The sequence below is a fragment of the Atta cephalotes genome (assembly GCF_000143395.1).
Source record: "Atta cephalotes unplaced genomic scaffold scaffold00018, whole genome shotgun sequence".
NCBI classification, from domain to species: Eukaryota; Metazoa; Arthropoda; class Insecta; order Hymenoptera; family Formicidae; genus Atta; species Atta cephalotes.
The window spans coordinates 4,853,757-4,866,772 of record NW_012130082.1 but is presented as its reverse complement, the minus strand read 5'-3'; the positions used below and the strand labels follow the sequence as shown (position 1 = coordinate 4,866,772).

The 13,016-nt window shown below is 30.8% G+C and overlaps 2 protein-coding genes across 2 annotated transcripts; one reads left to right on the top strand and one right to left on the bottom strand.

Moving 5' to 3' along the window:
* Positions 1–3,445: 3,445 nt before the first annotated feature.
* On the top strand, positions 3,446–4,350 carry LOC105618823. Its single transcript, XM_012200353.1, has 2 exons — positions 3,446–3,601; positions 3,823–4,350. Exons 1-2 carry the CDS (start codon positions 3,446–3,448, stop codon positions 4,348–4,350), a joined length of 684 nt encoding a protein of 227 aa, XP_012055743.1.
* Positions 4,351–8,006: 3,656 nt separating this feature from the next.
* On the bottom strand, positions 8,007–11,374 carry LOC105618822 (sodium- and chloride-dependent glycine transporter 1). The gene is made up of 10 exons (XM_012200352.1): positions 11,330–11,374; positions 10,953–11,205; positions 10,671–10,829; positions 10,264–10,471; positions 9,818–9,989; positions 9,392–9,748; positions 9,000–9,209; positions 8,571–8,912; positions 8,249–8,498; positions 8,007–8,170 (listed from the first exon to the last, which is right to left on the bottom strand). The coding sequence occupies exons 1-10, from the start codon at positions 11,372–11,374 to the stop codon at positions 8,007–8,009; spliced, it is 2,160 nt and encodes a 719-aa protein (XP_012055742.1).
* Between the last annotated feature and the right edge of the window lie 1,642 nt (positions 11,375–13,016).

Here is a 13,016-nt window from a genome sequence, read left to right as displayed (position 1 = left end):
TTACGATTAATAAAAATAATACGTAATATCAGATAATAATTGAATAGGAAGCTGCATTTCTAGCAAGGAGTTATAATAAAAATATATAAACGTTCAAAAACGTTAGACACGAGAGAAATCATTTTAATCGCTAAATACATAATTAAATTTTTACAAATGTAATAAATCTTTCTCACGAAAGAGGTAATAAAAATATTATTGTGAGAAGATACTCCGGAGAAAAGATTTTTTTTTCTCTCTTCCTTTTAATTCCGCAAAAAGTTTCAAGATATGTCAGATAATGAGGAGTTATAAAGCATTTCCCGCGCGAGTTCTCTCTCGGTTTTCTTTGACTGCATTATGCGGATGCCTTGTAAATTTATGGAGCGTGCATACTTGCGCCTTACGAGCGCTTATGCGATCGAAAAGTGTGCGTGCGTTGCGGCCGCTTGTACCAAGGCCGCAACGTCGAACCGCCTCTTTTTCGGGCCCGATGGACATGTAACATGATTTTCCACGATTTTCCCATTCGACGCCGTTCAATTTGATCGCCTCGTCAGAAAATTTCAGACATCAAGGAGTAAAGAGAATTTTAGGGAAATTTTTGTTTCAAGGACAGAACGGAGGGCTATGATTCAAGTGTTTTCTATCTAGGCGATTAGTCCGGCAACGCCATACGCTCCGATACTGCAAGGTCGACCGCGATGTTTCCTCATCGGCCAGCGACGCCACGATAATGATCCATGGATCCACTCCACAACCTAGATCGCCATATTCCAGACGCTCAGTCACGTCACGAATGCGATTGCGCGAGAGTGTTACTCGATTAGCTGCTCCACACTGATCGAAACGACTCGAGAGAGGATTCCTGTTTGGTCCTTTTTTTATGAAGTTTTAAGATCGGCGACAACTTTATGTAACAGTCGAACGGTGTTCACGCGGTGAGTCAACCAAGTTATCGTTCAGTGACATTCTTGTAGGAATTGTTGTAGCATAAGCGTGACTTATTGTGTCAAACATCATGATGAATATATATACATATATTCATATATTATATTATTGTATATATATATATATTGTATATATATATTATTGTTTATTATTGTAGTATATATATATATATATATATATATATATATATATTATTGTAGTATTTATTTTAGAAAAGAAGAGAGAGGGAAAAGATTAATTAGATTAGCTAATGACATAACGTCACGCTATGTATACTTGATGTTTCGCGCGAGTATTTACTTTTAATTATTTTATTATTGAAATTGATAATTTTCTAATTGTGATTGATCACCAAACCAAAGAAATTTTCAAACATGTAAATACAAGCAAACTATATATATTATTATATACTTTAATATTCTTCGTTTAATGTTAAGTAAATTATATATTAAAAGAGTTTAATTATTTAATTAATGTTAAATGATTAATTGATTAATTAACCCTAGCACATTAATTAATTAATTAAATTTATTGATATGAAATTAATTAATTAAGGATACATCATATAAATATTTAATAATGGAAAGTACAAACAATTACAATATTATTTGTAGAATTTTATTTAAAAAATATTGACTTTAAATTTGCATAAAAAATATAATTGAAATAATACTTGTGACACTTTTTATATACATACATATACTCGTACATACAAGATTTCTTAATAAGGTCACATTAAGATCACAAATAATAAGTGCAAATAGAAATAATGTGAAAAGCGCAGATATTTAAAATATCATTTCGAGATAAATATTTTTGTGTAAATTCAAGATAAAGATTTAGTGTGTAGATAACTATAGAATTAAAGTGAAAAATTATTGTTATAATTGGATATGTATTAATTTAATATTTGTTATTTATTTTTTATAATATTGATTTAAAAATAAAGTATACTATGATGCAAAAAACTTTTATAAATAATTTTTATGAATGCTGATCCTTTTAATACTGATCCTTTTAGAGAAAGATTTTTTTCATTCCTCATAAGACCAAAAAATGTACATTTTTTAATAAAAAAAATTTATTATTATTTTTAATAATATTTGCAAACTTATTCTTGAAAAAAGAATCTAATGAATTTTTATTTCATATAAATAAAAATTATTTAAAGATAACAATTTTAACGTAATATTCTTTAAATAGAATTCCATTAAAAAAATTTTTTTAAATTATTTTTTTTGCAATTATTGTTGCAATTTTGACATTTATATAATCATTGAAATGTAAGGGCACTACAAATGCATTTTCCGCAATATTTTGCGGATTGAATAATATTTTTGCGTAATTCAACGTTTCTTATCGTTGGTTATCAAGTCATTAACGAAACGAATCGTTATGAAGATCTAAATTTTGTCATCTAACTAACTGCCTCGATCTTTCTTGCTTAATAACATTCGTTTGATTTATCGCGTATTGTTTGTTTAATTGTAAGAAATAATAGTATTTTTTGTAAGTAACTCCTTTTGTTAATTTAACATTGTACAAATTATATCTTGTAAATATCTTTGTATTATAATATTATAAATATTATTTTAAATTACTTTTTAAAATATAAATTTCAGTTGTAGCGGAAATCATTTGATATCTTCCTTACATCTGTGAAACATAACATGAGAAATGCGTGTGTTCCAGAACTAGTAAGCTTTATACGTGCGTGATAAAAAGTTTATCATTTATATTTATAAATACATATGATTTATTTTTTTTTATATATACTTAATCGAGTAATCGCATACATGTGCAAATATAAAACTCAAGCGTAAACTAAGATAACAAGACTAAAAGATAGATATGTTGGAAGACGCGAGAAATCGCACCATACAATTAAAGATGAATCACGCATCATACATTCAGAGCTTCGTAATAATTACAAAGAATTACGTAAAGACAGACAGCGTCCATAGAACTTTACGCTTACCCAGCAGTGCTGGGTTGAACTTCTTCCGGACCCTGCAGCGACTCTCAAAAAACCTTTGCTTTTCTCACATAATAAGAATATGGGATACAAGGAATAAAATATTTAATAAAATAATATCATACGAAAATTCTAAGTAAAATGTGACAGGAAAAATTTATAAAAATATTTTAAATCTTAAAATATCTTGCTGCTTAATTTTAATTTTTAAATAATTAAAACTTATTTAATCATATGTTTTTTTCTATTTTTAACTTCTATGTGTGTCAAAATAAATCAATTCATTTTTATGGAAAGTAAGCAACATTCATGTTATCTTAGTAAATAATAAATTAAACTTGAGAGTCCAATTTAATACGTTTTCTCAAGTTAAATTGTTTAATATTGTTTTATTCAATTACCGATATATAGAATAAAAGCAGAATTAAAGAATTAAAGATAGATAACTCAAATTGAGTATAGTTTGACATTACGAATTTAACAGTGAAAATCTCTTTTTATTATGTCAGGTATCAAAGAGATATCATCTTCCTTCTCGACATGACTAACGAAAATAAAGGGCCGCCGAGCGCCATAACATTCGGCTTCTCAATATTGACGCATTTTCTACTCGTGGCTCCGATGATCTATATCTTGGTAATTTCCTTTGGGAACTACAGTTGTTTCTCTTGGCATGTGATTTGTTCGACTGTTGGGGTAAGTATAAAAAAAAATAAAAGAAAACCTCTTGAATATTTCAGAAAAATTGAAACAGTCAATTTAATTTCTAGTCAATTAGTGTGTTGTTACAATATATAGATATATAGATATATTTTATCGCGATAATAATAATCAGTTAAAGTCTAATGATTAAACAAAGCGTTTAATCTTTTTATTCCAAGTATAAAAATTTAATATTTTTCCGTTTCGTGGCGAAGGTCGTTCTAATGACAGAGGCTGTCTTCTGCATCTCCGGTGAAGCATACATCGTTTGGAAGCTACCCGGGAGTAACAGAGTGACAATACACTGGATTCTAAATACAATTGGCCTGATCCTAATCTTGATCGGTCTTATTCTCGCCATTGTTAACAAATTTGATTATAATAGTCTCTATTTTGCAACATCTCACTCGCAGCTGGGCTTAGTAACGATTATATTAGCCTTTCTGGTCGCTGCTTTCGGAATCCTGGCGAACAACACCGTCTGGGTATATCCATACGTAAGGCCGGTACTCATCAAGGTTATTCACGATTTCAGTGGCATCATCATAATCATTCTTTTATTGGCTTCCCTCATCACCGGACTCTACACCTATTGGTGGTATATCTCCGGTGGTACCACCACCGGAACAGGCTTGACGTTCGCGTCGCTGTGCGTCGGGGGCTTCTTCGTACTCTTTAAACCGATACTCGGCACTATTTCGAAGTGCAGAGTCCTATTCGGACCACCTTCGAACGATTCGTAAGGCCTATCGACAAAGTCTGACAAAGATCTGAGAAAGAAGATTTAATCACGTCGAGATGCGAACGAAAGACGTACGAAAATTGCAATCCAAAAGTAAAAGATGCTTACTCAATCGATTGGTGAAAAATTAAATTCGGAATTATTAAACTGATTAAATTTTGCTTGAAGGATTAACGGTTATGAAGTTTAGTTCCGGCGAATGACTTAATTATTCTCGACGCAGCTCTTGTAAAATATCCAACGGAAAAGCCAAAGATTGTAAAATTAATCCTAGTTATTTGAATGTTATACCTTGTCGGTTCCTTCAAGGATGATGTTTGTATGAATTAAAGAAAGAAGTGTTGTATTAGAAATCAATTGTAACGAAAGCCAATGGAGACTTAATGGCCATGTATATCAACATTTTATTGATGACACATAACATATGTTTATTGCACATCACAAACTTACATATGCGCATATGTAAGTATGTTTGTGGATGTGTTCGTAACATATACATATATTTTTTTATAATCCAATGTACATATATAATAACACAACATATTTATTTGATATTTTTCAATATCTTTATACCCCTACAGCACAAAAGTTGCAGCAACAATGCTGCAACATTGCAGCAATATTGCAGCGTTATTGCAGCGATATTACTGCAAATTCTGTACTGTATGGATATATGTATAACTCACATATATATTAACACATAATCATTATTCTAAACTATTGTTAGTAACTTTTGAGAGAATCCAGTTCTCTCTACTTTTTTTTAAACAGAGTATTTAAATTATGAATTACGTTAACATATGCATATGTTCTTTATTATCTATTCAAGACATATGTATGATATAATCATTTCTATTTTTCTTCATATTTTATAAGTTTCTCTCTTCTAATGCTGTGTGTATGTATATATATGTATATATATATATATATATATATATATATTTTTTTTTCCATTCAAGGTATTATTAATTGTATTCTGATTGTATACCGTTCAACATGTTCTACATTAAAACACAACTAAAATATCATCTTTGGTTTTACAATAAAATTATTTTTTTTGCAGAAATATTTATTCTAATGATAATATTTATGCCATCATTATTTATGTAAAAAAATATTTTCCCTTCACGCGAATCTACCGCAAATATTTTTGAGAAAAAAATTTCCTTTTTCATTAATTTTTTTTCATGAAGAAAAGAGGCTTCCCCTAAGAAAGAAAGCATCTTTTTCCTATCAGCTACAACTAGGACGCATTAATTTGTACTGTTCGCTCTACTGGTTGTTTGTAACGACATTAGAATCATAACCATCACCGCGATGACAGATTCTTAAGTATTCAGTGTACATGACTGTACCGCAAAATAAAATTTTTAGTTGTTCTATCCATTTCTTCTAATTTAAAAAAAAAATTTTTACTTGATATTATCGAAAAGCATCACAACGTGGTGACGTGTTTCAAGAAATTATTTCTGAAATAATTAATTTATTGATTGTTATCTGATTTGATATTCATATAATACTATCGTGTTACCACCGTATTATCACGATTCGTAATGCGTTACTGCTCTTATATAATCTTACTTATTATTAGAACAGTCAACCATCTCATTTGGCCGATAAAAGATAAACCAGCAATAGTGACTAAACATTATATTAATTGTCATTATTTCATATAATGAGGTATACTTTTACTATCATGTATACTTTTACTATCATTATGTAGGAAGTCGCACATTAATTAACCAATGCATGATCTGCAAAAAACATTAAAGTTATTGAACGTTCAACTGGCTTGATGGAACATTTGCCGAGGAGGAAAACAGTCATATATGTATATCTAACGGCACTTTTACAATATGTTATTAGCTCTAACTTTTAAATTTTGCAATTTTAAAATATGGTTTATTAAAATAAATTTGTCTCATCTCATTTTTTTTTGCTTCAAGCTCACTAATATCTCAAATACGTAACAGTATACTTTCAATTTTACAATCCGTGCATTATTCGCAATGGTTTAAAAATCGTCATAAATTTTTTTAGTTTTGAGATTTACATTTATATTTACCATCTTCATCACTAAAGTATTATCTCTATCATTAAAGCCTTTGAATTCTTACTTTTGAAGTTATTTTTGATTCTCATTATGAATAAAAGTTTTTGATATCCGATTTGTCAACTGCCAATTTCTAGACATTAAGCGACTTATGATTCATTTAGTTCGTAAGATTCAAACAGGATAAAAATTTCAAAAATATCTTGCACTCAAAATGAAAGTGCAAAGATTAGTATACACTGATTTTCTGTGGCGTATTACGCGGTAAAAGTGAAGATTATGCCAAGCAAGATATGCTTGGGATAATTGGCATAGATATTATAGATATTCGTATCTTCATATGCAAAATTTTTTTCAGAGAATTAAGGCCACTCTTTTTACTTACAAAGTTTTCCACTTATCCCGAGTCAAGTTTTCGTTGAAAAAATTATCAAGGTGTCAGTTGAAATACAAATCATTTGCTAGATTATTAGCTAAAATAGATTATCTACTTAAAATTATCCAAGAAATACTTTCCATAAAAATAAAGATCGAGACTTTTCCCGTTATGAATTATTACTCATTGGTAAGTCTATACTTCCTTCTCTATAAATTACAATAGGTCTCGCAATTTTCCTTGTATTTCTTGTTATCATTTTCTTTATCGTATCCAAAATGTCTAATTTATTCCCTGAATGTCTTTACATGTCAAAGAGATATGTATCTATAATATCTAATATCTAATCTCTTTGGATAATCTATATCTACAAGAAGTATCCACAACAGTATTTATCTACAATATATCTCTAGACACTTTACAATTATCAAGAAATTTACATCGAGTATATCTCGATTTCTTTTTATCTTTTCACACTGCCTACTTCTTTCTTTAATTTTTTTGTTCTATTTGCGAAATGTAATTATAAATGTGTTTTTACGTATATACATGTAATTTATATTTTCTTCACAATGAAAACGGTCCAATTTTCAGAAATAAATATTTTTCTATCGTGAAACAATAATTTTTTCGTATGTGATACTTTTAATTATATTTAGTAGACATTTAATAAAATATTTGCTCTTTAAAATAATAATACTGTCTATATGTCACTTTTTATAATCCTTTCCAACTTTTTTTAAGTGCTGACAGTTTTACATTTTGTCCCAACATCCCTTGGACATTAAAAATTTAATATCGATAATTTATTTAAGCTCCGCCAAAATCAAGATATTACTTGATAAATATTCTTTAACAATGCAAAGTATTGCAATTTTAATTTGTCATGAAAGAATAAAGGATTTTTTTACAAATATTAGTAAACTATATAGTTAAAAAATATATCATTTCCTTCATTTCTTGATTGCAATCGATCGTGAAAATCATGCCCAATAAAAGTTATACAATTTTTAATAAAACTCGATTTTATGAAAATTCAAAATTTTATACTTCTTGTAAATCGAATCAAATAATAAAAAATAATTTGCATCAATCGCGATTGACAAAATATATTTGTCGATATTATAAGAATGCTTATTCATGTCAAAATAAGCTTTATGTTGGGCATATTATATCTTCAGCATGATTCTATTGAAGTATCGTCATCGGATGTAAAATGAACGTCGTGTCACACTTGCTGTAAGGTAATCAGATCAGTTTTGCTAGAATTTTTAAGAATCGACGGTCCGGGGAGTTTCTGAGCAGATGGAATAACGCTGGGTGGTCTCATCATCGGCTGACCGTTCATCAAAATAATCGTATCTCGTACTGAGTCATACGCTTCTGAGATTGCTTCAAGATATTAATATTATAAACATTATAATTCAACGTTGAAAATCATTGTCATTTGAATTAATAAAGAATCGTTACCTAACGAAGCCGTCAAAGTTCTAAAAGGCGTTAAAGAATTTTGCGACGCTGGTCTCCACTTGGATGTTGGCTGCATCAATATCTTTATACGGTTCCACATCTTTCTCTTATCCTTACCCTTTTCTTTCTCCACTTTTTGGCAAGATCTCTTATCGTTAAACTCATCATCATCATCCTCATCCCTATCCTCATCATCGTTATCATCTTTATCATCATTGTTGTAAGATGATCGTCGTCTCTTTAGCTGATCCTGTATTAATAACTTTTCGTATAATATTTGTCAACATGTTGTGTTATTAGTAAGAAGAACATCTCAACTTACCATAAATAATCCGATAATTACAAAAACGGGAAGTCTACCAATAAGATAACCTAATGTGTCTGCCCATATCGGATAAATGTAAGCTCCATACTTGATCTCTTTGTATACTACCCAATTAAAAGAAAGAATAAAGAACAATGCCGCGGGTGTGACAAACTTCCACATCCATTTCCAGAATAATCTCCATAAATGACTTCGAGGTCCGATCATCTGTTGAACATCGTCCAAAAAGCGATCCGCACCGTACAACCATGCCACAATAACACATTCGATTACGGCGATCAACAAAACGGACGAATTTGCCGCATGCTTGTCCATTAATTGCAGCCAATACATGCCAGCCTAAAGAGACAAAGACAGTTTTCGTAATAACATATTAAAAATCAATTCTACATCAAATGAAGTTGTTGAAAGATAATTTAAACTTACATTGGTCGTGAAAATAACACCACCAGCATATCCGAACACCGCAACCCCTAGGACGACCCAAACTTTGTAACTTCTCAATGACGGAACACTATCAAGTATTGCTGTAGTAACAGTCTCCATGAGAGCGAACTGTGAATCAAGGCCCAAAGTGAGCAGCATGATGAAGAATAGCAGCGACCAGATGGGTGCGACCGGCAGACGAGCTACAATCTACGCATAGTTATGCAAAGAATCGTCGATGATCCTGAAACATATACTCGAACGCCTACCAGTATAAATCGTTGAGAAAATGTATTTGTCTAATTATTCTATTTTTGACAACAAGAATGATGTTGAAAATCGATGGAAAAAATGCGAGATTGATTTGATCGAAGACTAAAATCAATAATCACCTCTGGATAAACTATAAACGCCAACCCAGGGCCTTCATCTACCACCGACGCCACTGGTACGTCGAGCTCGTGAGCAAGGAATCCGATTACCGAGAAGATCACCAGGCCAGCAAAAAAGGAAGTCGCAATATTACTTATCGCCACGATTAAAGAGTCCTTGTAGCAATTGTTGGTGAACTTATTATAGGAACTCAAAGTGATCAGGCCGCCCCAGGCTGGACTCAAAGCGAAGAAAGTCTGAACGGCAGCGTCTCCCCATACTTTGGTGGATGTGAGTCTCCTCCAATCAGGAGTTAGATAGAAAAGTATACCCTCCTTAGCACCAGGAAGTAAAATTCCACGAATAAAAAGGGCAATCTATAAAAAAGAAATTTATTTATTTAAAATACCCTAAATTAATCACATACATTAACATTATGAACATACCAGAACAACATACGGAAAAAGAGCGGTGAAGTATACGACTTTGCCTGAGCTTTGCACGCCTTTGCTCAAACAAAGAAATACAATGAACCATGCCAGAAAGAGGCTAATTGCAATAGGTAGTCGAATTGATCCAGTTTCTTCGATTCCACTGCTGATCCCCAAAACATGATTGCTAGACGCAAAGAAATATGCTATCTTCTATTTTTTATTTAAAATTATTACTCTTCATAACATATATATATTGAAGAAAGTTATACATTCAATATATAATATTGCAAATTATATTTAAATTAAAATTATAATTTTTTTCATCAATAAAAAAATTAAATTTTTTATTATTAAAACTTATTAAATTATTAAATTATTAAACTAACAAGTAATAATAGATTAAACAAAACGCAATTAAAAAACATCAATCTATGTTATTACTGAACGTATGTTATTACTGAAAATATTCCTCGGATGGCGGTTTTCTGATAGCGCCGGTTATATTTTCGATGATCAGACCCATTGCAGTCATTTGAGTTGAATTGAGGCATTTTCCTTTGAAGTAAGAAGCATTTTGAGAGACACAAGTCTCGGCAACGTCCGGCATAAAGCAATCCTCGGTGCTCCATTTCTTCTCGCATTTGCTCCAGGGTAACTCCCAATCACCTGCGCACAATTTGTTTATTTAAATAATTCTTTGAAAAAAACAATAATTTCTATTTTTAGTATGCCTTTACTTGCAAACATGTTATTATTGTTATTTATAAACAGCTGTTCAAATTTATTACTTTTTTATCAATAAATCAGATGATGCACAGAATATTCTATATTAACATTATTATCCTGTATTAACATTATTATTTACCATTGACTGAGGCAAATATGTAATACAGCGTCCAGGCTATGATTAAATTATAATAGAGCATGACAATAGAACTAACGAGAACCATTCCATATCCTAAGCCACGAAACAAAGGACAAAACTGTTCGTAAACCGCCACTGGTCCGAGACTAGCGTACTGTCCTGCAGAATAAAAAACAGTATACATATATTTATACATATATTTATATATATATATATATATATGTAATGATAGCGCAAATAGTATTACGAATCTCAAAGTGTTCCATTGATTTCTTTAATTACCTAAGGAAAGTTCTATGAACATAAGAGGCCATCCAGCGGTGATGAGCATCACGATGAATGGTATCAGGAAAGCCCCGCCGCCATTCGAGTAACAAAGATACGGAAATCTCCAGACATTTCCGAGACCCACGCTATATCCCAAAAGAGACAAAAGAAAATCGAATTTTCCTGTCCAAGTTCCGCGTTTCGAGTGTTCGTCTTCGCCACTCTGCAAGGGTGCTTGACTATTCGCTATTGAATATTTATTCTCGTTCTAAAAAAAATCAACAACTATATTTTAATAATACTTAATAATTTTAAACGCTTCACACATTCTCACGATATACTACTACGCGTGATATACTATCTAAAATATTTATTAAGTAAACTTTACTTACATCCCAGTCCACGTAAGGACGTAATCTTGAAGATGTTTCTTCCATTCTTTAAACATATGATCTTTTGATATGATTTCCGTGATATTAATTATTTCTTTGTTTTCTCGATTACCAAGTCGCGCTCATAAAATTCAATGTAAATTATTAATTTTCTTTGGTGAGCAAACTTTTTATGCATCTATTTCTTGTCCTGTGTACAAGTTTTTTTACTGAATATTATTTTGTTACTGATTACGTTACTGACTTAGCTTCATTAAATTTATCTACCATTGAACACAAAAGCCTATCTTCATTTATCATAAAGACTACAAGAAAACAAAACTTTCTTACGAGCGATACATTCGCATCCTTTTTTATTATCTCTATGTTTAAAATCATTGTACACTGTTAAACACTAATTGTGCTCTAATCGTTATTATCGCGTTAACTATTACATAAATGCATATTCATTCAATCATGCAATTGATATATACATATGTAAACGGTAAAACTTTTTTCTTTGATTGAATTAAACAAAAATTGCGTTTTTGACTTATTCACCAAAGAAAAATAAACTACAAACAATGCGCGTGTTTATTGGGATTTTAAATCTAGAGTGAAATCTCGCACAAATTTAATTATGTACTTAGTATTTATGTATCAACCTTATAAATATCGTTTTTTTAGAAATGCAAAAAATTAATTATGTAATTTTAATTGCTTATGATTGATTTAGGAGCTTTAAATTAGCATCTGATAACGAATAATTACACGTTTAATATCGTTTATATTCGTTAATTTAGCGTAGAATATCGGTATAATAATGTATGCAGATACTAAAAAAAATATCAATAAGAAAAGATATATAAAATCTATAATAGATAAAAAAAGCTTTGCATATGTCGAACATGCACATTAATTGAAAATGCAATTATATAATAAAAAGACATGTATCTCTTTTTTATATTCTTTCTCTCTCTATTTAATAACACATCAAAAACTCTTCAACATTAAAGAAAAACAGCTCTATACTTTTTCCAAATCAATCTATTGGGTTAAAGTTCAGATTCACCAACTTTAATTTTATAAAATTTATATTCCTTTTGTCATTTTTTAATCCCGATTTCGGACAAAGAATCACTTAGACTAACATTAAAATTGAACGATGACTAATATAAAAATGAATAAATCAGTCATCCATGAATCCCGATCTAAAATAACACTTTATCATCCAAAATCGTACGTTCATATTTGTATTCAATACGCCGAGAACAAGTTGAACAACATCGGTTATCATGTAGTTGATAATTGCCGACAGCACTGACCTACCTTAACAGTGTAATTCGCCAAGGTCAGACTTGTCACTTGTATACTTATTATACAACAAGACCGATGAGTGGCAGATCCGAACCATACAAGAATAACAGGAATCAGAAGTTCAGAAAGAAAGAATATAAGAAGAAAATGAAAAAAGGCACAAGATCGAAAAGAAAAAAAAAAAAGACCAAAGATGAATAAACACAAGCGAATGAATAAGTGTATGTGAAAGACTGATTGAGTAGCGCGAGAGCGATTCATGCCCGGGCAGCTGATCGGCCTGTCTGACTGATTATAGGATAGCTTTTGCTACATGCCCTCTTCGCCTCTCCAGAGAACTCAACCCTCGACACTCTCCTCATTCTCCTCATTCTCCTGTTCTCTCTCTCTC